Source organism: Dermacentor albipictus, chromosome 1, assembly GCF_038994185.2.
Source record: "Dermacentor albipictus isolate Rhodes 1998 colony chromosome 1, USDA_Dalb.pri_finalv2, whole genome shotgun sequence".
In the NCBI taxonomy this organism is placed as follows: domain Eukaryota; kingdom Metazoa; phylum Arthropoda; class Arachnida; order Ixodida; family Ixodidae; genus Dermacentor; species Dermacentor albipictus.
Genome location: NC_091821.1, coordinates 161,009,622 through 161,033,007, shown reverse-complemented (window position 1 = coordinate 161,033,007; position 23,386 = coordinate 161,009,622). Strand labels below are relative to the sequence as shown.

Here is a 23,386-nt window from a genome sequence, read left to right as displayed (position 1 = left end):
TGCAGCTCTGCAGTTTCTTGTAGACCCACTTAAAGGATCTGAAACTACAGCACTCCAGCAGGTGTGAGGTCACTTACATGCTGGTACTGAAGCAATTTGACAGCAAAGTGATGAGAATGGGTCTTTTTTGGTCTTTCTCCGATGTGACACAGGTCATTCGTGCATTTGTTTGAAGGAGCTCTGCTTTGGCATTGGTTCTAATCAGTGGCAAAACAGTAAATATATGGAAACATAAGGACCATTTCTGAAACTATGAAGCTGGGTGTGTCTTTGTATGAGGCTCCCTGTGACACCTTGTGGGAATAATAATGTTATGATTTGGCACATCTTCTGGTAATCTGCATGACTTGTTAACCTCACTAGATTTGCATGTTGCAAGAATTCACTGTGTACAGGAGTTTACCTTGCATGTACAATCCTTGCAGTGACATCTTTATCAATTTAACTACAATACAAGTGTCCAAAAGACAAAATTGCCTTGAGCTTCTGGTTCTGTGAGGCATGCATTACATTTTTCTAGATCAGGCATTCTGATGGGATGGCATAGAAATGAGCTGCTTCTGCAGAACACTAGTGAATATGGTGATTCAAAACTGAATAGCATGTTGCTAAAAGGAAAGTATTGTTCAGTGGCTATGGTGTTGGGCTGCTGAGCACATCGTCGCGGGATCGAATCCCAGCCATGGCGGCCGCATTTCGATGGGGGCGAAATGCGAAAACACCCGTGTGCTTAGATTTAGGTGCACGTTAAAGAACCCCAGGTGGTCGAAATTTCCGGAGACCTCCACTACGGCGTGCCTCATAATCAGAAAGTGGTTTTGGCACGTAAAACCCCATAATTTAATTTTTAATTTTTAAAAGGAAAGTAGTTTCTTGGCATGCTTTTTTTTTGCCTGGTCCTGTGACAATGGGGGAAGTGTAGATATAGAACGATTGAAATGTGGAATCAAAATGTTGAAAGTGCTGTCCAGGTTGCTGGGCTTTTCCAGGTAGTTTTGTTTACGGGACAAAGCTGTGTTGGTTGAAATAACCATATTTTGTTTCATAGTGGGGCAGAAGAAAAAGGAAATGGCATGCCTTTCTGTCTTGTTTTTGAGCCACAGAAAATTTTTTTACATAAGCCCCATTCGCAGTTCACTAGGGCAGTGATCTTATTATTGTGCTGGTTGATGTCATGTGTGTTGGGGGCTTGAATGTCAACTAGTGAGGAAACAATAGTTTGTAAGAATGTTTGGGAATACTGGCACAGATCTTCAAAATGTGACGATTTCTTATTGCACTTTTTTTATTCTAACTACTGTCTTGGTATATGCTGTAACTATTAACATCTTTCAACACTTACTATTCTAGTACGTCACAGAATTTTTGAATAAATTAGATTTCGAGCTCATTTCAGTCTGTTATTGATTTCTACTTCTGTCTTTATCTTCAGTCTACTTGTATTGTTGACTATAATTTTTTACGGTTGTAGTGAGAGTAGATGGAGGTGTTTCTTGGAGCTTTTGTTACCATATTCTTACCGGCTTCATTGCTAGATGCTAATGGCTTTTTGTGGTTTCCTACTTGAACTATGCAGAGAAGGAGCGGCAACGAATCATCATCCGGATAGCGGACGTGAACGATGAGCCTCCCTACTTTATCAACCGGCCGATTCCGATGCAGGCTGTTGTACAGTTGAATGCCCCGGCCGGCACTCCTGTCTTCAAGTTGCAGGCCAGGGATCCGGACACGGACCACAATATTCGCTACTCTATTGTGCGCGACAGGAGTAAGTCCCTTTGCACTTCATACTTGTGCTTGAATGGAGCACACTGTCAAGAAGCATTTGCAAATAATGTTTTATCCAGCATTCCCCATTATATTTTAAAAGGCACAAGACATCTTGATTGTTGACTTCTTTGTTTTATAGGTTAAGTTAAGTATTCTTACTATTCAATCACTGCACTATTTTTTAATAAACTTTTTCTGAGCCTTCAATGTTTAAAGGTCTCGTGTTGCATTTGATCTTCAAGCACTTCAAAGATCTCCTAGTATGCATGTGTTTTAAGTATGCAGATATAGGTAATAGTAACTGCAACATTCTTTGAAATTGGTGCCTTTGTTTAATATACTGGAACTATTTATAAGCCTTTCATTTTTGTTCTGGTACAGGTGGCAACAGGTTTGACGTGGACCCGCACTCGGGTGAGGTGGTGACCCTGGGCAATGCACCGTTTATGCTGGACAAGGAGTATGTGCTATATGTCAAGGCTGAAGATCTGAATGGCCAAGTTGGAGATAGACAGCACCAGTCAACACGAGAAGAACGCCTCTCAGTGGTTGGTGGCAAGCGCCAACCTCAGTTTTATGTGCCCTTCTATGAAGCTGTGATACCAGAGAATCAAAAGAAAGACTCGGAGTGAGTTACCCAACAACTTCCAAAACTGATTGCTGCACATGATATTATTACATTATCAAAACACTGGCAATTCTTTGCTGTACTGTATTGCTGGATCAGGTATTTTACTCAGCCTTAGCGACCTCAACAGATTTTTATGTCACGTATACATTGAGGAGCAGGGAATTTTGTTGTCCAGCTGTAAACTATTGTTAACAATGGTTTACTGTTTGAAATGATGGGCTTCACATCACTTTAAACATAATTTCATTCGACATGGAAGTACCACAAGCTTCTTCTAATCATTGCATATTACTCGTTCTGATGCATGATGGTGCACTTGCATGTTTATGCATGTTGTGGCATTTTGCACATGTTTAGGTTCATATTTCAAAAATAATTTAATGGAAATGTTAGGTTCATTGCTATCACTATTGTATAACGATTAGAATCACTTGTTGTTCGAGGAGTTGGTGGATATTAGCACAGTTTTATAACTGTGTGAACAAACAATCGGAGAAAGCAAACAAGGACAGGCGTGGCTGTCCTTGTTTGCTCTCTCTGTGATTGTTCGTGCAGTTGTATAACTGTTTACTGTTGTATAAAGAGTTAAATCATTTGCGACGACTTTATTAGGTAATTAGTGCATGTTTTAAAGAAAAGCTGATGGCTCTCTTGCTGGTGTACAATATGCAGCATTGAAAAACTAAGATGGGGAAAGAAATACCCGGATGAGTGAGCATTATGATGTATCTCAGTGTTGTAGAAATGAGTGATATCACAAGTGTTGAGTATGTTGTACTGGTAGGCTTGAAAAAAATTTAGCATTTCCTTGCTTTTGTAAGCCAGGTTTGTATACGACACTCTCAACTTTATTGTAGTTGTCACTTGCAGTAAAATTTTTTTTTTTTTGGTGTTGTGGTTACACTTAGACAGTTTTATGTGTCAGTGTTTGCCAATCTTTTATGCTCAAAGAAAAACTCCATTTGTTCTGTGGAGCATTACACCTTTGTGACGAGTAAACTGACTCGTAATATTTGAAAATTGTAATATATATTCTAGTAGGTATATATGCCTTAAGTTCTTGCCATATTTGTGGAGCTCATAGTAAAATTATTTGCTTTACTCTTGCTTGTTCATCTCAGCATCATCGAGGTGAAGGCCAAATCTTTTGCCGATCGGGAAATTCGGTACACCCTGCGAGCCCAGGGCAAGGGAGCTGGTACCTTCAACATCGGACCTACCAGCGGAGTGGTGAAATTGGCCAAGGAGCTTGACTATGAAGACCTCAGGCAGCCAAAGTCATACTCGCTAATTGTGACTGCAACTGAAGACTCTGGAGGATTTTCAACATCAGTTGAAGTGAGCAAAAATTTAATTGTCCAGGTTTAACTTTGAGACCTCATGACACGACTCGCACAGTGTGGGGAAATTGAGGAGCTGGCCAGTTGAGGAATGGGAGTTCTCCACATGCCTGCAGAGACATATGTATGTTATGCTCTAATAGGGACTGAAATATTTTTCGACATCTTATGTCTGTTGGATAGAAAGGACCCCCCCCCCCTTTCCCTCCCCATTTTAGCTGCAGGTAGTATCAAAAACAGCCTTTACTGACCTTCCTCCTCTATAGAGAAATTTGATCGCTGCATGAAGCCCTCAGCATAAGGCCACATAGGATTGCACATATCTTTTCAGTACTAGGAAATGCGAGAGAAAGAGCAGGTTAGAACACTGAAAGCAGTGGAACTTGCCACTCAGCTTTTAAAGAGAGGTTTATTTTAACAAGCTACCTGGCCTTATCATTGCACTTGGTCTAGATTAATAAAGCTGAAGACTCGGCAGCATCCCTTGGGGAATAATGCAGTTCAACCCCTTATTAATGAAAACCCTCAAGATAGAAATTCTTGTGGCAACAAAGAAATCTGTTGCCCCTGGTGAACGTCCATAGAGTTCAGTGCATTTGCTCCCTCTCGGCAGTGAAGATATCTTAAGAAGCAGTCTTGGATCAATGAAATTTCCTTCCCCGATGGTTTCGTTATTGCGGCGTTCGACACATAACTTGTAATTTTCTTGCAAATTTTTCAGAAAAAAGTGGTGCAAATGATGCATCATGTAGACGCATAAGCTGCAGCTCTTCATGCCATATCTCGGCTGTAATTGATGGCTGACTACCTCCTGGCTGTTCCCTTCAGTAGTTGACTACAGTTGAACCCGACTATATCGAACCCATTTACATCGAATTATTTCATATATCGAACAATTTCTGGACACGGTATAGTTACAATGAGTATATATAGCAAAAATTACGCTTACATCGAACAAAAATAGTAGCGACTCCCGATATATCGAACGTGAAGCGGCGGAAAGTGCCCCCGGAAGTTGGCTTTTCCTCGCGGTAACGGGAAGACCCGGCGGCGCGGCTCCATCCAACCACTCTCCCTACGTGACCATGCTACCTCGGAGCCGCCGACACCACCCTGCAAAAAATGATCCTGGCCCGCCCGCAGCGCTTGCTCAGAGGCTCTTGTGCCCTCGTCGTGCAAGATGGTGAAAGTGCGAGTTGTCTCGCTGCTTTTCTGGTTCATTGTGTGAGCCTTGTGCGCCTTCTCCCGCAGTGTTGCAGTGATGAAACAGCAGAATTCGCCTTTCGTCGTGAAGTTCGAAATCAATAATCGGATCGAACGCGGTGAGAAGTCGGATGTCCCCGCAACACACGAGATTCCGAGGTGCACTCTCGGCACGATCTTGAAGGGGGAAATTAGGGCTAAAGCGACCTAACTCGCGACACGCTGCCCGTAGTGCCCGTGGCGCCCGACACGTACGCACGGCCGTGTAAGAGTAGTTCATCCGAAATAGCTTCAGCTGTACCGACTTTCGTGTGCTCGGTGATGACTGTAAATTCTGATTAATGCGACGAAGCTGTTGCCGATGTTTGGAGCGAGCTGTCAGAATTTCCGGAAGCTGTTGACGAACCAACGATGGACGAGTTTGTGAACGCAAATGATGGTGTCGCGACCACGGGAGAGCCCGGAAACGAAGACTACATTGCCGACATCGTGCCAAGCACAAGTGAAAGTGGGCACAATGAGGAAAGCAATGACAGTCTTTGGCCCACATCCTCCGAAGTGATTGGTGCGCTCGCACTAGTCCGGTGCTTCTGCGCTAATGCGGAATGTTGCGGGGTCTGCTGTTCCGACTCCTTAAACAAAGTGAAAAATGCGTGCGTCGCACGCAGCGAAATTGCCCTATCAGAAGAAAATGCAGGACTATTTCGTGCGAAACTAAGCTAGTTTCATCAATAAAAGCGATTTTATAAATGGTATGTGCTTTTATGACATCCAATTATTTAGCAGGCATATATCGAATTGTGCTCTATATCAAACTGATAGGCGTTTTTTGGCGAGATTGATATAGCCGGGTTTGACTGTACTTGGTTGCTTTGTACTTTGTGCTTCATAGTAACACTTTTGTCAGTTCTTATGTTCTAAGAAATGCATTTTATCGTAGTAGCAATTTATACGGATGCCTGAGGCGCATTTGCGCCATTGTCGTTGTGCGGCCATGGTATCGTGCACGTGTGGCCCGTGTGTGCTGCAGTAGAAGCTCTTCAGGGACCATTTGGTGACAAGAACTGTGAAGCCAAGTGGATGCACCGTCACGCTCTGCTTAATCAGCTCTGCTGGATCCAGGGCAGTGTTCTGGCTTCCGCTGCTGGTATTAGCGCTGTGTGCACACGTTCCTGTTCAGCAGCTTTGTGTATACCAGGCAACAATGGCCTGAGCGGAACGGACAGTTAATGTCAAGTTAAATGTATCTAATCTTTTGTTTGGACGCTGACAAACACCGGCGTTTTTTATTCAGTCTTATCTCGTGCACCAACAAGGTGCGACGCCTGCAATGATACTGGCAGCACTCCTGTTCCTGGCCGCTGGCAATGCTGCTGGCCAGTGCTCCGAAACACTTTCACTGCAATGCTAAACTATGATATCGCTTTCAATATGTTTCGTGCTTAGGTGAAACTGCCAATTTTTAAAAATAATGTTCCAAATGGACAGGTCTTACAGCTTTGTTGATTATATCTTGTGCTTTCTTTTGTTTTTTCTATTTCAGCTAACAATCAAAGTTACTGATGTGAATGACAATGCTCCACGATTTGAACTGCCAGATTATCAAGCCCACAATGTTGATGAAGACATCGCAGTGGGAACATCCATACTTCAGGGTGAGGGTTTGGCTACATCATCATTTCTATGTGTAATAGAGTGTGTGGCCATCAAAAATTGCCACTGGCACTATGGTGGACAGCACTTGCATAGAGAGAAATTGTGATCAGCAGTGCCTGAAGAAGCTGCAGTGTGAAGGTGAAATGCCTGGCGACATCTCCTTCTTTAAAAGAATTCGACAGCTTTACAAAGCAATATCCAGCTTTGCATTCACAAAAGGTTGTATTATGTGAAGCCTATATATGCTTAACGACGCCTTAAAGCCTTGGTCTAACTCATTTTATAAATTGGGCCATATAAATAGTAAATGACTTCTTGTAGGCTAACATGTCCAGAAATGAAGTGACGAGTTTCTTCAATCGTAGACAACTCTGTGGCAGAGGGAAAAAGTAGGGTGTTTAGAAAGACTGAGCAGGGCCACATGGACCACGCAAAAGCTTGTGAAAATATAATTTGCTTTTATGTCTTCTGGTTATCAGAGATTGTTTTCTTTCTTTTTCACTCGACAAGACTTATACACAATGCTTGCTAGTGAGAAGTACTTGAGCTAGTTCTTACTGATACATAGCATATGTAATTTATTTAGTGGCCAAGACATGCACATTTCTGACCATTCGTTCATGTGCCTTGGTCACAGTCGAAGACGTATTTATTAAAGTTCCTGTGTGGGCAAACGTGCTTGTTCTTGCAGTGTCGGCAACGGATATGGACACAGGCCGCAATGCTGAACTGACATACTCGCTCGATAAGGAAGATTTCACCATCGACAGCAGGGGTGTGGTGTACTCCAACCGGCGGCTCGATGCTGATGTGAACAACACATATGTGTTGACTGTGCGCGCCACGGACCGGGGGGAGCCACCATTGACTGGCACTGCCACAATACGCATCTACACTGAAAACAAAAACGATGAGTCACCAAAGTTCAGCCAAGATGTCTACACGCCAAATGTAGATGAAAATGCTGGGCCCAGCACTCTTGTGACCACTGTAGTGGCCAGTGACAAGGATGGCGACAACATCCTCTTTGGATTTGTCAACAGTGGCACTACCTCTGGCATGTTCCAGATTGAAGAGAGGACAGGTAACATAAACTGCTTAGTTTAAACGATACAGTTGTTTGTAAAGCTCCAAGCATGCAAATTTACTATTTGCTTCTCTTAATAGGACTGTATCTGCTCATAGGTGCTAGGAGCCAGATTATTATTGCCAAATACATACTGTGGATGTTGAACTTTTAGATATCGGGGCATACTTTTCCTGAAACAAGCTTTTGCACTGTTTCCTGCTGTGTGCTTGTGCTTGTTCATTAATCAGTCAGTGTAGTGAAATTCAGTTATATTTTATTTATTTGTACATACTGCAGCCCTATTGAGCTATTGGAGGAGTGGGTATGAAAAGCAGAACAATGACAAATAACAAAGGCAATAGGAACAATACAGACGCAGTGAAAATAACTACCTATTCAATGGTCACTAAATATAAGGTTAAAGGCAGAGAGCGAGTATTACCAGGCATAGAATTCCAGTATTCAATAACACAGAGAAAGAAACTATATTTGAAAGTGCCTGTACGGACAAAAGAAGGCGCTATGTTTAAGTGACGGGGACTTCTAGTATTGGATGGTTTAGCAGGAGTTATAATTATCTGATGAAATACAGCAAGAGAAGTTAATGCAGTGCAGAAACTTTAGCGATTCTGTGCATTGGCCATCTGAGAGTGGTTGCAAGCTTAGGGATGGAAGTGCTGCGGAAGGTGAAAGATCTCTATCGAGCCTGCGGCATATGAAGCAGACAGCTTTCTTTTGGATGGCCTTGATTTGATTAGTGTCACATTGCTTGTGTGGATTTCAGACAGGAGACGTATATTCTAGTAAAGGCCGGATTAGAGATTTATACATCAGTAGTTTGCTATACCTTCGGACCGGGGTCAGCATGCGGTGCAGATAGCCCAACTTATTCAGTGCCTTTGAGGTTATTAAATCTGTGTTTGGGACAAGACATACTGGGTGTGAAAATAACACCCAAAGTATTTACATTCACTAACGCTCCGAATGGGGCTATTACCAATTTTGTAAGAAACAAAAAAACGGAAGGTGTGGTTTTATTAGCAAGTCATGATGACGGTTTTATGGATGTTAATTGTCATTTGCCAGGTAGCGCACCAAGAGCTAAAATTAAAGTGATTTTTGAAGCTGTAAATGATATAGGCAGGAAATTTTATGTAGTATGATATGCAGTCATCAGCATGCAAACGTAAATTTGAGGTTATGTGACAAGGCAGATCATTTATCCATATCATTTATTATTAGTCACACCTGCATATATATCAAATTTGGGTATATTGTATGATTGTCTGTATCGAACAGTTATAACACCCCTTCGGAAATCCCATGCAAATGTGTAGCACAGTACTATGCATATATCAAATTCGCGTGTACTACCACATTCAGTGTGTCAAGCGCTGCACTGTGATACTCCCCTGCAAGTGCGCTTCTCCTAACGAGACTGTAACCACTTCTCGCGTTATTGGAAATATTCACGTTCACGAAATGGCACTGTTTTGGCAGGTGCTGTCAAGGCATTAAATATCAAAGGCAGCACATGCCATGGTGGAAAAGTTGCCTCAATATACAGAGGGCTCGTGTAGCAAGGATCTTATGTGCGTTCCATAATGCCGGATTTGCTTTAGAAATGTTCGCTACATTACAATGGTGTAATGTGGTGAAGCATACTGATAGATGGAACTGGTTATCGTGCAGTGAAGCAAACTACTTGCGGTCATTCGTTGTGGAAAGAGCATGAACACATTATTTTAAGGCCTCCCAGTCTGGTAAACATGCTCCACGAGAAATGGATGGCCCTCGATCTTTTTTTACTCAGTGGCTCTGGGCATATGATCGGTAAATTCCCTCTTTTCATGTTGCCAGGAGTCTGTCCTAGATGTGAGAGTTGAGTTTTCAGATCAGCTGCAGAGAGGCATATTTTATATTTCGGATTGTCAATATGTCAAACTATTTCGCGATCCCCTTAGAGTTTGATATATTGGGGTTGGACTGTATGTTTCATTGCTCTCTTGCGCAAGGCTTTGAAAACATTTTAATTCACACTCTTGAGGTCACGCTTAATGGTAAAAATGAAATCTTCATGGGCCTTTTTTTTCTTTGTTTTCACATTTTGGCATCATTAGCAAGTAGATGTGAGGTCATAGTGAATCATTTTGTTTTTGTGCGTCCCAAAAACGGCAAGATTTGCGTGAGAGCATACTGTGATGTAGGTTTTCTTCATCTGCAGGTGTTATTCGGCTCATCAATGGTCCCATACACCTGGACAAAGACAAATATGAGCTGAATGTGACAGCACGGGATGATGGCGCCTGCTGTCGTAATGGGGCGTTGACCCCTCATACAAGCACAGCCCTTGTGGTTGTGTTCATTACGGATGTGAATGACAATAAGCCTGTTTTTGAGGAGTGCCAGACGTACACACCAAAGGTAGAAGAGGGTGCACAGAGTGGAACATCAGTCATCAAGGTAAGTCTTTAAAAATGCACAAGGCACTGCCTCTTTGGTGGAGTCATTTAAATGATTGCACATTGTCTATTTTTTTGATGTGATGTATTATTATACATTCATAGTTTTGCCTGTGCATTTATTACATGACAGTTTAAAATGAGCTCTGCAAGACAACTCTCTAATATAGCTTTTCCTTTTTTCCTGTTAACTTCTCGTTCTATCAATAGAAAGGTATTAATTTTGTACTTGGGCATCTGTAAGGCCTGCTATAAATTGCAATCTACTGATGACCATTAAGAAATATAAAAATGTGATTGACCTATGACCATTTGTTTGTACCCGCCGTGGTTGCTCAGTGGCTATGGTGTTGGGCTGCTGAGCACGAGGTCGCGGGATCGAATCCCGGCCACGGCGGCCGCATTTCGATGGGGGCGAAATGCGAAAACACCCATGTGCTTAGATTTAGGTGCACGTTAAAGAACCCCAGGTGGTCTAAATTTCCGGAGTCCTCCACTACGGCGTGCCTCATAATCAGAAAGTGGTTTTGGCACGTAAAACCCCAAATATTATTATGACCATTTGTTTTATCGTGACTGATTTTATACTCCTCTACTCTACAATGAAGGGTTTTGCTGTAACCACTTGTAGATTGTATTGTTATAAGTGGACTGTAATACCAGGCCAGCCATTTGCATTTGTGTGGAGCCATTTTAATTTTTCCTTTGCTGCCAATGCACATGTGGTTTAGCTCTTTGCTTCTCAAGGTAGCCAACCACTGTTAACCTTGATCTTCAGTGGCATAATAGGGGATATGTGAAATTCTCCAAATGGCACTTCCTCACTCGTATTGTTGGGTTTAAGTTGGAGGTTGCCCTGGAAGCAGAAATAATATGGGAGAGCATGAGTTGGTGCCGTCATCTTCGCCACCATCTCGCGTGTGGAAGACTGCCATAACTGCGGTTGAGTCTGCTCAGCAGTCTGGATGAACATAGATTCAAGATGCAAATGTGGTGTATGTCTTTTTTTTTTGTTGTAATAATGTGTGCCTGGCCTCGGTATGTTTCATCCCCAAAAATACCGTGTGGACGGCATTACTGTTAAAGGCAGTGTTTTTCTTTTTGACGTTGTTTACACGGTGCTGCAATCTTAGCCTAAATTTCCACTTTTGCGAATATACATCTGCTTGCACTCTGCACATGGCACCATGTAGATGACACCAGAAAAGTCCTCCTTGTTGGTTTTATCTGCCATTTACCAGCGCATTGGAAGAAGCATGTGCTACCTGCTTGTTGTGCATGTTGTACAAATGGGCGTGTTGTACAAGTGTACGCATTGTACAAGTAGGCAAGTGATTCACTCGGAACGTAAGGGATGGTAGTGTGTTTATGCAGTGGGTGAGAGGCGAGAACAGACTCTGACACACTCTGAACCGCAGTGACGGCAGCCTCTTCAAGCCTACACAACCTTCTGCTCTTTCACATTGTTCTCATTGGGAGCAAGGCTCTTGTGTGAGAGCCGAAACATATTTTAATATTTTTCTTTCCTCTTGGTCGACATTCTTTTTTTTTCGTGCTGTGGCCTTGTAGCAGCCCTATGAGGGAAGTGAAAAAGCACAGCTATGCCCATTCTTGTGGCAAGAGCTGCTCGGAAGGCAATGCAAGCCACTGGTTCAACTAGTGGCTGAATGAGCTGAAGACAGCAAATGAGGGCAAGACCAATACATTCAAAAAAGCTTTTTCACACATGTCTGGCGTCAAGCACAAGCAGGAGGCATCAGAGCGAAGTTAACAATTGCATGAAAGGCACTGGATGGCAAGATTGTTCTCAAAAGGAAAAGTCTATACTGCTGCATGAATGCATGGCATGGCCAGATCACTGGAAGGGAGCCAGATCCTGCAGACTGCTGCAGCGGTATATGTCAGAGCCTTGAGGCTCTCTGAGCTAGGGGCATTTGAAAATGTCCAGCTGAATATAATAAGCGGCCCATTTCGACCTGTCGAATCGCCATGTCCTGGCAAGAACACTCCAGAGTAATCATTTAGTCGAGTATGATATAAGCTGTGGCTTTTTTGTTCATATTGAAGAAGAAATTTTGAGAGACCTCTAGAAAAATGATGCCGTTCTCATTCTGTAGTAGAGGAATTTGATGTGACAGCCATGTTATTTCATTCTATATCATGCTTCAAATGTTTCCTATTTTGTTTCAGTGTGACCAAATGCTTGAATATTTGTGCACTGACATATCTTAATTGTTTTTAATTCTAGCTTTTTAATTAAAATGTGATTTGTTTGCAGCAATATTCAGTGCTTATGATGTGATTCAGAGTGTTAATAATATCTGTGTACATATTATATAATAATACTAATGCCCTATTACAATATTTATGAAGGTCCTATTTTTAGTATAAGAATGGCATTTTCTGACTGGAGCACTACGCTTTGCTAAGCAGTGGTTTTGATTTGTGGTCTCATAGTCGCTGCTTGTCTTCTTAGGTGAAAGCAAGAGATCTTGACAAGGGTCACAATGGTCAAGTACGCTACTCCATTGTCCAGCAGCCTAATCAGAAAGGCACAAAGTTCAGTGTTGATGAGCTCACTGGAGAAATCAGGACAAACAAGGTAAGAGGGCTCATGCATGTTTGTGTGTACCCTCTCCTATTCTGTTTTTCTGGGCACAAACCCTTGCTATATTCTGCATCTTATGATGGAAGAGTGGCTGGCCTTGCAAGTTGTAACTTTGATTTGCCGTATCCATAGCCATGGAAACGCATGGCATGTCTGGTGTTGTGGCTCCCGATAACAGTGGAACAAGCCAATTACTAATGCAAGATGTCTGTCATTTTTGTGATGATTATAGGCTGCTATATTTCACATTTTGGTATAAGAGCAGCAGATGAATTCCATACTGAACTGTGCAGTAGCCAGGAGAACCGCGTCACCACATCTGGATGTTCCGAGGCTGCTGAGCACGAGGTCGCGGGATCGAATCCCGGCCACGGTGGCCGCATTTTGATGGGGGTGAAATGCGAAAACACCCATGTGCTCAGATTTAGGTGCACGTTAAAGAACCCAAGGTGGTCGAAATTTCTGGAGCCCTCGACTACGGCGTGCCTCATAATCGGAAAGTGGTTTTGGCACGTAAAACCCCATTTTTTTTTTTTGATGTTCCGAAGAAGGAGATAATGTTCCATGCGCAGTTGGATCTTGATATAACAAATCACGCGGGTCTGCCGAAAATCGTTCGCTATTCTAAAAGGTCATTGGCTGCAGTGAAAGCCCCAAAATGAACCATTCTGCCCATCAACCCATCAGTTCACAAGTTGTCGCTGTTTGAGCTATCTATGAAAACGTCGCTGTCGGCTCTCGGCCTGGGCTGTTGCTATTTTCCATAGATTCCGCTGCCGTTCACCACCAAAGCACCAACGCTTATGTGCCGAGCTGACGCTGAGAAAACTGACTAAAATGAAGCTCCCGGTCGCCTCCAAAGCACAATGTTTCTTGTTTGTTTTTCGCATTCATTGCCATGGACACATCAACTGTCTCACTTGAGGTGGACGCCTGAATGATTCCAAAGCGCAGGCGCGCATAAACGACACCGCCTGGAAAGTGCAAAGTGCGACTGTGTGTCATCCCCACGAGTATGGAGGTTGCATTTCTCCGCGCGCGTGGCTAGTATGGCCGCAGAAAGAAAGAAACGTGTGCAGAAAGAAGGGCGAAAGAAGAGACGCGCCTCCGTTGCTAGGGAACATTTGTTTGGGCGGAGCATGCGCTCGCAAAACCCATGCGTTGTCGCCTCTGCAATGGGTAACAAAATTCTCTCGCAAATTTGTTTATTGAGCGCCATCTCAGGTTTTCCAAACCCGTGCACCGCGGCATCCGCTTTTGCATCTTGTTGTCTGCTAGCCTACTGTTTCGGATGCTGTGAAGGATACACGAAAATCTAAGAAACCCCGAATTCACGAATTATAGTTTGCAGTACTGATGCATTGTCAGCATGACATGGAAACTGAATAACCATCTTTATTCTGAAAAGTTCCGCATTCTGAAGTTCAAAGTACTGAAATATTTTTACATTGAAACCATAAGAAGTTGGCAGGGTATTTCTGAAAAATTTGTTTATCTGAAAAGTCTGTTAATGTGGTGTTCGTAGTAACGAGGTTTCACTTTAGTACTAGGGATGAAATTAAAAAGGCTTTGCAAGATGCATCTCAAGAAAAAGCAGCGGGAGAAGATGGAATAGGCAGTTGATATAAAATATAGTGTAGATAGTGTACTCGAAAAGCTTGTGACTACATGCAGTTGCCTCATGACTTCAATTGTAACATAAATTGGAAGTATGCCAACATATTATACCATACAAAAGCAGATGTTTAAGGATAGAAAAACTTCAGTCCCATTGCCTTGCTCTTGGTGTTGTACAGATCATTGACTAACCTAGGAAATTTTGAATAGAATGAGGGCAACAGTGACTTCAATCAACCCACAGAACAGGGTGGCTTTAGGAAGGGATATTTGACAATCTGTCATATCCATGTCATCGATGAGGTAGCTGAGAGACCTACACAATACAACAAATCTTTATAGATAATGAAAACACGACCAGTTCAGTAGAGGTACCAGCATTCTTTGAGGCTTGCAAATATTTCAAACGAATTGATTGGTTTTCAACTGCACTTATACTTTACGAAATATTTAAAATGTATTTAGATATTACTTTAATTGCTTTGTGGTATCTCTGCTTGAGAGCAAGTTAGTGGTGAAATGAGCCTTGTCTACTACATGGCACCATTTAAAGAACTGTTGATACTGGTTGCTGTTTAGTACAGTTCTCTAAGTCTATAGTATTATTTGCTGCTGGCCGTGAATTCACATTGTCACTGGGAACAGTTCGGAGCGCTGGTTCGTGGGTGCATTCAATTTGATTGCTGGGGAAGGATCTGTGCTTGATGTATGAGTCGTATGCCATGGCGAAATTTTTGAAATTATGGCCATTATGGTTGAATAGTTAAATTACTGTATGTATAGCATGTATAGCCAGCTTAAAGCCAGAGTTGGCCATTAGATGCTGACTTATCATGCATTAACTTCACATTGAGGAGGAGCTGTGGCTAAGGATGTTACTTCAAACTTTATATTAGTAACGCTTTTTTCGCAGTCTTTGGAAGTCTGAGTGAGAAGAGCTTAATTTATGTAGTGCTACTTGCCAAGGTAACATAGTTTCATCCTAACCACTTTCATCATCATCATCATCATCATCATCATCATCATCATCATCATCATCATCATCTTTTATGTCCATTGCAGGATGAAGACCTCTCCTAGCGATCTCCACTTACCCTTGTCCTGTGCCAACATATTCCAACTACGACACTTATATTCTAATGCTTTCTTTAATGCAGGTTTTTGACCGGGAAGGTGATGATGGCCGCTTTGTTAGTGTCACAGTAAAGGCAACGGATCGTGGTAGCCCACCTTTGGAAGGAGTGTGTTCATTCAAAGTGGAAATAACGGATATCAACGACAACCCGCCTCTATTTGACAGACAAGAGTATAGGGAGAATGTGAAGCAGGATACGCAGGTGGGTTTCTTTGAAAATTCATGTCTGCGTGGTGTGTTCTTTCTCTGTGATTACTAGTATAGTGATGAGATTTGTACTGGAGGTGACTGATGCTAGATATAAAATATTTCATGATTTTTCTGTCCTTGCTTCTCATATTTGTTTTCTTGCTCATCTCCATGACCTTTCTTGTCTAAAGTGACGGTAGTGGTTATTATGCTCTGTATTTCTCTAAGATAATCCTTTTTTATTTTTAATTTTTTTTAGGTTGGGATTCATATCCTGCGAGTTTCTGCTTCTGACGAAGATGCAGATAACAACGGTGCCATTGTCTACAATCTGACAGCACCTTATGACCCTGATCACCTGGCTTATTTTTCCATCAACCCCGATTCTGGCTGGATAAGCCTGCAAAAGGCCCTCGATGTTAGTATTTCATGAAATTTTGTTTGCCTTTTCTGAGTAGAGCCTTAATTGCAGTAAATATATTAATTGTGAAAATTGGCTGAAAGTATCAGCAATTTAACCTGCTCCTTTAGTGTATGAAACTTGCTTTCAGTTTGGATGTTAGCAATTTGAGCCTGCTAGATTTTGTCCTTGGACTGTTCACTATCTACTGCACCATAAGAGGAATGAAATTTAGAAGTGACGTGTGTTAAAGCTTGAGCGGGTCGGGCCAGCTTTTTTTCATACGATGAATGTTGTGTAGCTAAGAAATGCCTTCTGCATGTGTGCTTATATCTGAACGTGCTGTCTGCAGTTCATTTCTAAGTGCCTTGTGTTTTTCTACTTCTATACTGTCTAGCTGTTCATCTCTGAGATGGGTGGAAATGAGTTGCATTACATGGTTATAAAGTATCTACAGCATGTATATGAAGCTGTCAAGGAAAAGAAATGAGGAAAGTAGAACATGAGGCAGTTGGGCCAAACACACAAAGTATTCACATTTACTGTACATTTCAAGCTGAAAGCGTAGGTCATACGACACTCATTTGTTGAGCTACCTCAAGGCTGGAGGGATGCTAGTCATGCCCTGTGCCCTCCTTGTTTCCTGTAGCTTTCTCGGCTCTTTCTGGGCATTGAACCCATGACATAATCTAAAAACTGCCATACGCTTTTGAGCTTTTGCTTTGCAGCATCTTGTGCCTGTTTTCTGCTCTATCAGTTATTCAGTCCATATTTTTTTTAGTGTGAATAGTGCTTATGCTGCACCACAATAACCTCAAAATTTTCTCGGCATGAAATTGTGAAACCATTATTTACATTAAGAATGTTCTTACTTTTGGTTGAAATTCAAGGAAAAGTATCTTTTGCTAGTTGTCTGGCAAATCATCTAAGAAAATTCGATACCATATTGGGAATGTTGCGTAGAAATTTGTGTCATGTTTGTGTGCTACTAAGGCATTAAAATATTCTAACCTTTGAAGTCTGGTATTTTAGTTCTATTCTTGGTATAAGAAGTTTTTATTAAAGTTGTAGCATGGTAAAAAGAATACATTTTATGCATTAAGTTCAACCAGTTTGCTGAAAAAAAGAAACGGGTTGCTTTCAAGCAACATTGGACCAACCTTTTACCGTATTTACTCGCATAATGACCCGCCGTGGTTGCTCAGTGGCTATGGTGTTGGGCTGCTGAGCACGAGGTCGCGGGATCGAATCCCGGCCACGGCGGCCGCATTTCGATGGGGGCGAAATGCGAAAACACCCGTGTGCTTAGATTTAGGTGCACGTTAAAGAACCCCAGGTGGTCAAAATTTCCGGAGTCCTCCACTACGGCGTGCCTCATAATCAGAAAGTGGTTTTGGCACGTAAAACCCCAAATATTATTATTATTATTACTCGCATAATGATCGCACTTTTTTTGTCAGAAAAATTGAAGCAAATTCAGGGGTGCGATCATTACGCGGGTTAAATTTCCCGGGGAAAAAAAAAAATTTTTTTCGTCCGCGTTTGCTGCGGGATGCGAGATTGCGGGTGCGGGACACCAAAACAAAAATGGCGGCTAGCGGAGCGAGCCGAACGCGCCGAACGCGATTTTTTTTTTTCTTCTCGTGAGTACATTGAGTGCATTGAAACAGTTTCTTCCGTATTAGTGATGAATAATATCGTTAATATCGGCAAGTTTGCGGCAATAACGTAGCCATGTCCACTTTGAGGGGACAGAAATAGGTGGGCGCGCTTAGCTGCCAGTGACAGAAACACATGACGGGCATGCTGCGGAAACTGCGGCATCTGTCTTCACTACTTTCCGCTAAGGGTGGGCGAATATCTTAGCTGTGTTACACGCGTCGGCGTATGAATAGGGTACACTTTTAACGTATCAGAGTAAACGTGGCTACTATCATTGCCGCGCGCGATTTGTTGCGTGCTCACGAGTGCAAAAGCAGATGAAAATAATCGAAATGCGCCTTTATTGTTTTTGTTGACATCAGCCATTATAAAGCCAACCCATAATAAAGGCAAGTTTGGTTGTACCTCATTTTGTCATGGAAGTGCGGAAAGTGATGAAAGTAATGAAATGAGGCATCTACTTAAGAATGTTTAGTGCGTGCAGGCCGCTTGGCTTGTCTTGAAGAGTCGTTCGCGTAGCATTCGACAGGTGGTAAGCGCGATCATTATTCGCTAGACTTAGCACACGACATATCGCTGCGGCAAGTTCGGGGTGCGATCATTACGCGGGAAATAAAAAAAATCGAATTTTGACGACAAATTTTAGGGGTGCGATCATTACGCGAGTGCGATCATTATGCGAGTAAATACGGTAAATCTGTCTGTGGCTTTAAAACCAATTTTCTAGTCTTAAACTTCCGAAATTGCCACTTGCACTTTCCTTGTACCTGACGTCAGTTTTCTATTTACAGCGTGATCAGTATCAGCTGCGAGCCATTGCACTGGACAAAGGAGTTCCTCAGCACCAAGCAACTGTGGAAGTGATAATAGATGTCGTTGACAGGGCTAACAATCCTCCCATATGGGACCAGCCTGTGTACGGTCCAATATTTATCAAGGAAAACCTTGAAGTCGGCAGCCGCGTCATTTCCATCAAAGCCAGGTGAGTAGAATAGTGTGGTGAACAGGGTAGAGATTCGTGGATTTGATCACTGTAGGGCATGTTTGGCTTGATAATATAGTGCCTTTGTTGAAGATTGTCTAGTAAGAAGTGTCTTCTCACAACCACGTTAGGTCTGCTTTAAAAATTTTTGTCATACCAGGACAAGCCAGAATGCCCTGAACTTAGTATTCCTTCTTTTTCAGAAAAATAATTGGAGTAAAATTCTTCTCTAATTGAAACTTGAACTGTGGTGATCGGTATGTCAGATGACCATCTGTAAGGGCACCTTTAGAATTACAGGATCCTTGCTTTGGAGCTACTCCGTAGGCTTTGTTTCAGCAGAATGTCTGTGGATAATCCCTGCCACTTTGTTGCATAATATGTTCTGCGTAATAGACTGCCCTCAGAAGTCTTGAAAGCAATATTGTTGGCAATTCCTTTCAGATCTGGAATCCCGGAGAATCCTGATGTATTCTACACACTGATGAAAGGAAGTACCGAGCAGACCAACAAGAAGGACACTTTCTACTTGAACCAGAAGGTGGAGAACGGCCACACAGTAGCAGAGCTGGTGGTCAATTATCCTCTGGATTATGAACGTATCCAGCAGTACAATCTTACCGTTCGAGTTGAGGTTGGTGCATTTCTTTCTCATCGACTTTCATGGGTATTTAACAGTAATTTTTTAATGCAGTGGCTCCATTTTCTGTTACACTGAAATTTAATGTTAAAATTAATATGTGTGTGCTTGATGGGCACTCCTTGATGCCTGAGCAGAACCAACTTTTGTTACATACTACATAGAATTAAGCACCAGGAACCAATGGATTATCATCTGTATATCTTGGCTGTATTAAAAAATGTGCCTGGACTGAATGTTCCTTGACTCTGCCAAATGGAAGGAAGTGTTGCTTCTTGACTGAAGTATTTGCTGTAGTGCTCCAGTAATGCTCATAAGTGATTCTTGAGCTATAACTTCATAAGTGGGCCAATTCAGAATTTACCAAAAGGCACTTGAGGTGTTGATTGGGCAATTCCTTGTCATAAAAATCGGCAAGGAACATCATTGACGATGTGACTGCTTCAGTTACGAGTACCACTTCCCTCCACTTGGTAAAGGCAAGGAAAAGTGTGCTTTCTTACACATTTCGTTCCAGCGAAATATTCATGAATAGGAAAAAAAAAATTTATTCTTTAGGGAAAAAATATCCATAAATTGCTCTGTCTTTCAGTTTCCAGGCCAGGTCTTCTACCCTAGTAAGCTAGAGTACCGAAAAGCAAAGTGGAGTAGTGTAATGCTTCTTGCAGTTTCTTTTTTAAAGTTTCCATGCAGATGTATGCTAAACCTAAAAGCTTCCAGATGCCCCTTTTGATAATTTTTGTGATTTCCAATTGTTCATTTAGCAGTCTGGTTTTCATGGGCAGTAGTGCACTTTCCTTCTTATGAACAGCAAGTGTAAATTCACATTCTGTGTTTCTTTAGTGCCTATTTGTGCTCTAAAGTGGTGCTTCATACATTTAATACCCATGACAACTATCTTTTCTCCAGAACAATGGCATCCAACAGTTGGCTTCTGAAGCAACTGTCTACATAGTCCTCGAGGACGTCAACGATGAGATCCCCCTCTTTATTGAGCGGGAGCAAGAGACAGTGTTGGAAGGTTTGCCACCGGGGACCAAGGTGACCCAGGTCCAGGCCCAAGACAAGGATGGTACCTACCCAAATAACAAGGTAGGGACTTTGGTAATGCCAGTATTAGTTGTACCTAGCCAAAGGTCCATCATTTTTGCAAAATATTACATGGAACGGGACAGCAATAGAGAGCAAAACTGGACACGCAGAGGGCTGCTTTCTGGAAGTGCTTGTAGATTTGTTATGCCCAATTATTCACTATTATGCTTGTTCCCCTGGTGGACTTACTATTTTTATCACCAACACAGGGTGCCCTGTTTGGTTAAAACAAAGCACCAACCAAGTGGGTGGAACTTTGTTGGGGCTCTGTTTTCGTTTAAGGGGGGACATGGCGATTAAAAGTATCATTATTATCATTAAAAGTATCATTAAAAGTATCATTAGAATAATAGATGTAGATTAGAGAAATGCTATTTTCCAAAATTCGTTTTTTTATGATATTTTGGGTCTAAAGACCCGTGTCCCCCCTTAATTGATCAAACTTGACTCTACTTGTCAGCATTGTATTTGTTCAAAGGATATATACATTTGTTCTTCCTTTATTTTTGCAAGAAAATGAAAAATCTTGCAACAAAAATATTTTGCAAGAAAGTTTCATTACAATTTGATTTGATTAGAAAATCTAACCATTTGCTCATTGCTGAAGAAGAATTGGGACTATGAACGACTAATGCACGCCCAAGATTCAGGTGGCCAATTGCAGCTCTTTTGGGGTTTTCATGCAACACTAAGCACCAAACTAATAGGGAATATTTAAAATGCCAAGCACCGTCTATCGACTTGTTGCAAAGCACCACCTGCCATCTTGGTGATGGCGTGGCAAAACGAAAGTGTTCGCTTGACAGCATAGCTACTCGTATACAGTCGCCGACCGTTTATTCGGACCTCATGGGGACTGCAAAAATGTCCGAATAAACAGGTGTCTGAAAAAGCAGATTAAGGGGGGGAAAAAAAAATGAAATCCTTTATTTCCACGCACTTGTTCGGGCTCGACAGTAGGCTTGAAGAAATCGTGAATGCGGCGTTGCACGCTGTTCCATTTATGCACAATCAGATAAGCCTGAATCTCGAAGAGGGTCGTACGGCTGAAAGCACAGTCACTGCTTGTACACGCTCCGCATGCGACGGCAGCGTAGCACATGGTGCGTCATCTTCCGACTCGGTCATCGTCTGGCGGTGCAGCAGAAACCTGATGAATGATCTCGTTGTCGTCGAGTTCTGCGCATTTCAGTACAGCAGTGTCAGCAGCTGTGAAACTGTCGAATGAGACGGTGTCCGGAATCGCAATGCAACCACTGCGCAGGTCTCGACAGAACATTTTCCGCGTCAGTAAGGAGCACATCGGAAGGCGACAAATTTTGGGCCTCCCGGCACCCGCTTGCCGGCATTCCCCAGCGCATTCTCTGCGGGCACTGTCGGCGCCATTAGACACTTGATGCCATGTTTCCGTCTGCCGCGTTGGATCACCAAAACCTCGACACAGCACACAAAGCAAACACCACCGTGCCGACACCAGTCGCACAAACGAAAAACGTGGCCTGCTCGCAGCATCGTGCGTGAAGAAACAAATCAGCTGCTGTATTGTCTTGACATGGCTTACTAAGCTGAAACCAGAACTGCTGTAGAGCCACTCTATAGAACCAGGCAGAAACGATAATGAGCGGGGATTTGCAGTAGCGCCACTTCGTGGGGCAGCAAGGAGGCTCTATTCAAAACAAAAATGGCGTTCAGCAAGTCGAATGATGCATCGGTCAGTCGGTGCATGGTGCTCTCGATCGAGTTGGCTCAAGGAGTGTCGGAAAAATCAGACGAGAGGTTGCAAGGTGTCCGAACTTTCGGCAGTTGTTATACATTATGGTCTATGGGGAGAATGGTGGTGCCGCGAAGCAGACCGAATAATCGAGCATTTCCGAATTTTTGGAGTCCGGAAAATAGGTCGGCCACTGTAGCTCCTACTTTCACCCTTGTTCTGTGGTGTCCTCCCACTGCTGTTGCCTGCTATAAGTATAGCAATAGATCTGTGCCAATGCCGGCAACAACCTATGGCTGTTTCTTTTTTTTGGCAATGAGCACAACAAAACGAGCGAATAAAAATAAAATCCGCATGCTAAAACAGTGACCGACACTAACGACATTGTGTAACAGCGGCTGCTGCTAGCATGTAACAATATAACATTTAATTTGCAACTCAGTCTCTCGTGTCTTTATTGCAACTAGTACAATATCTCCTCTCTTGTTAAAAAAGAAATTATTTCAGTAAACTTGGACGACTTATAACACAACCATTTATAGTGCAGAACCAGCTATAACACAGCCTTTTATAATTCCATTTCCCCTCCCATAGAACTCCATTTATACGTAAGCCACTTATATTGCAGCCGTGCCGAAGGAAATATTGTTTGTAATATGGCTTCTGCAGGAAAATCGCGCAGACTTCTCGACAAGGTGCACTGGCTGGTGGTAGAGGAGAGCAATAAGGGCGATGCGAAAGAGGGGGAGATGCGGAGGAGGGGGAGATGCGGAGTGATTGAACAAGGAATGAATAAATAAATAAATGCGACGGCAGAGTGATGCGGGCATGCGGTGGTTGCCTAGGCGACGGAGAAGTCTTAGCTCGGTCCCTTGTCAGTGGCACACGTTCCACACTGAATTATGACACCGCTCGACCTGTGTTCTTTCACTCCATTGTCTTTTTGTTCGCGCTGTTACCATTATGAATGTATACTAACTCGCCCAACTTTCCACTTTAATATTCTACACTGAATCCTGCTTCAGTTTACGTGCACCTGTCGTGATGTCATGCGTGTCATACGATATCGTGAAGTGTAGATATCACGCTTGCGACCTTGACTGTTGTCATTGAGCGGGGTTCTGCAAATTTAGTTCACATCTTTTAGGCTTTATGTCGACATGCAAGCTTCTGCCGTTCCTATCGGAATACGTACCAAACTTGGTAGGCATCACGATGG

At 42.7% G+C, this 23,386-nt stretch overlaps 1 protein-coding gene across 4 annotated transcripts in view; it reads left to right on the top strand.

Annotated features, from left to right (window-relative positions):
* CadN (neural cadherin) overlaps nucleotides 1–23,386 on the top strand; it is a 300,943-nt gene that overhangs the window by 55,650 nt on the left and 221,907 nt on the right. For all 4 annotated transcript variants that reach the window (XM_065443455.2, XM_065443446.2, XM_065443469.2 and 1 more), the window contains exons 3-14: nucleotides 1,577–1,768; nucleotides 2,152–2,398; nucleotides 3,523–3,739; nucleotides 6,488–6,599; nucleotides 7,292–7,684; nucleotides 9,894–10,132; nucleotides 12,608–12,733; nucleotides 15,514–15,693; nucleotides 15,940–16,098; nucleotides 18,534–18,724; nucleotides 19,169–19,358; nucleotides 20,274–20,456. In XM_065443455.2, coding sequence (XP_065299527.1) covers nucleotides 1,577–1,768; nucleotides 2,152–2,398; nucleotides 3,523–3,739; nucleotides 6,488–6,599; nucleotides 7,292–7,684; nucleotides 9,894–10,132; nucleotides 12,608–12,733; nucleotides 15,514–15,693; nucleotides 15,940–16,098; nucleotides 18,534–18,724; nucleotides 19,169–19,358; nucleotides 20,274–20,456 — 2,429 coding nt within the window. The remainder of the gene's footprint in view (nucleotides 1–1,576; nucleotides 1,769–2,151; nucleotides 2,399–3,522; nucleotides 3,740–6,487; nucleotides 6,600–7,291; nucleotides 7,685–9,893; nucleotides 10,133–12,607; nucleotides 12,734–15,513; nucleotides 15,694–15,939; nucleotides 16,099–18,533; nucleotides 18,725–19,168; nucleotides 19,359–20,273; nucleotides 20,457–23,386) is intronic.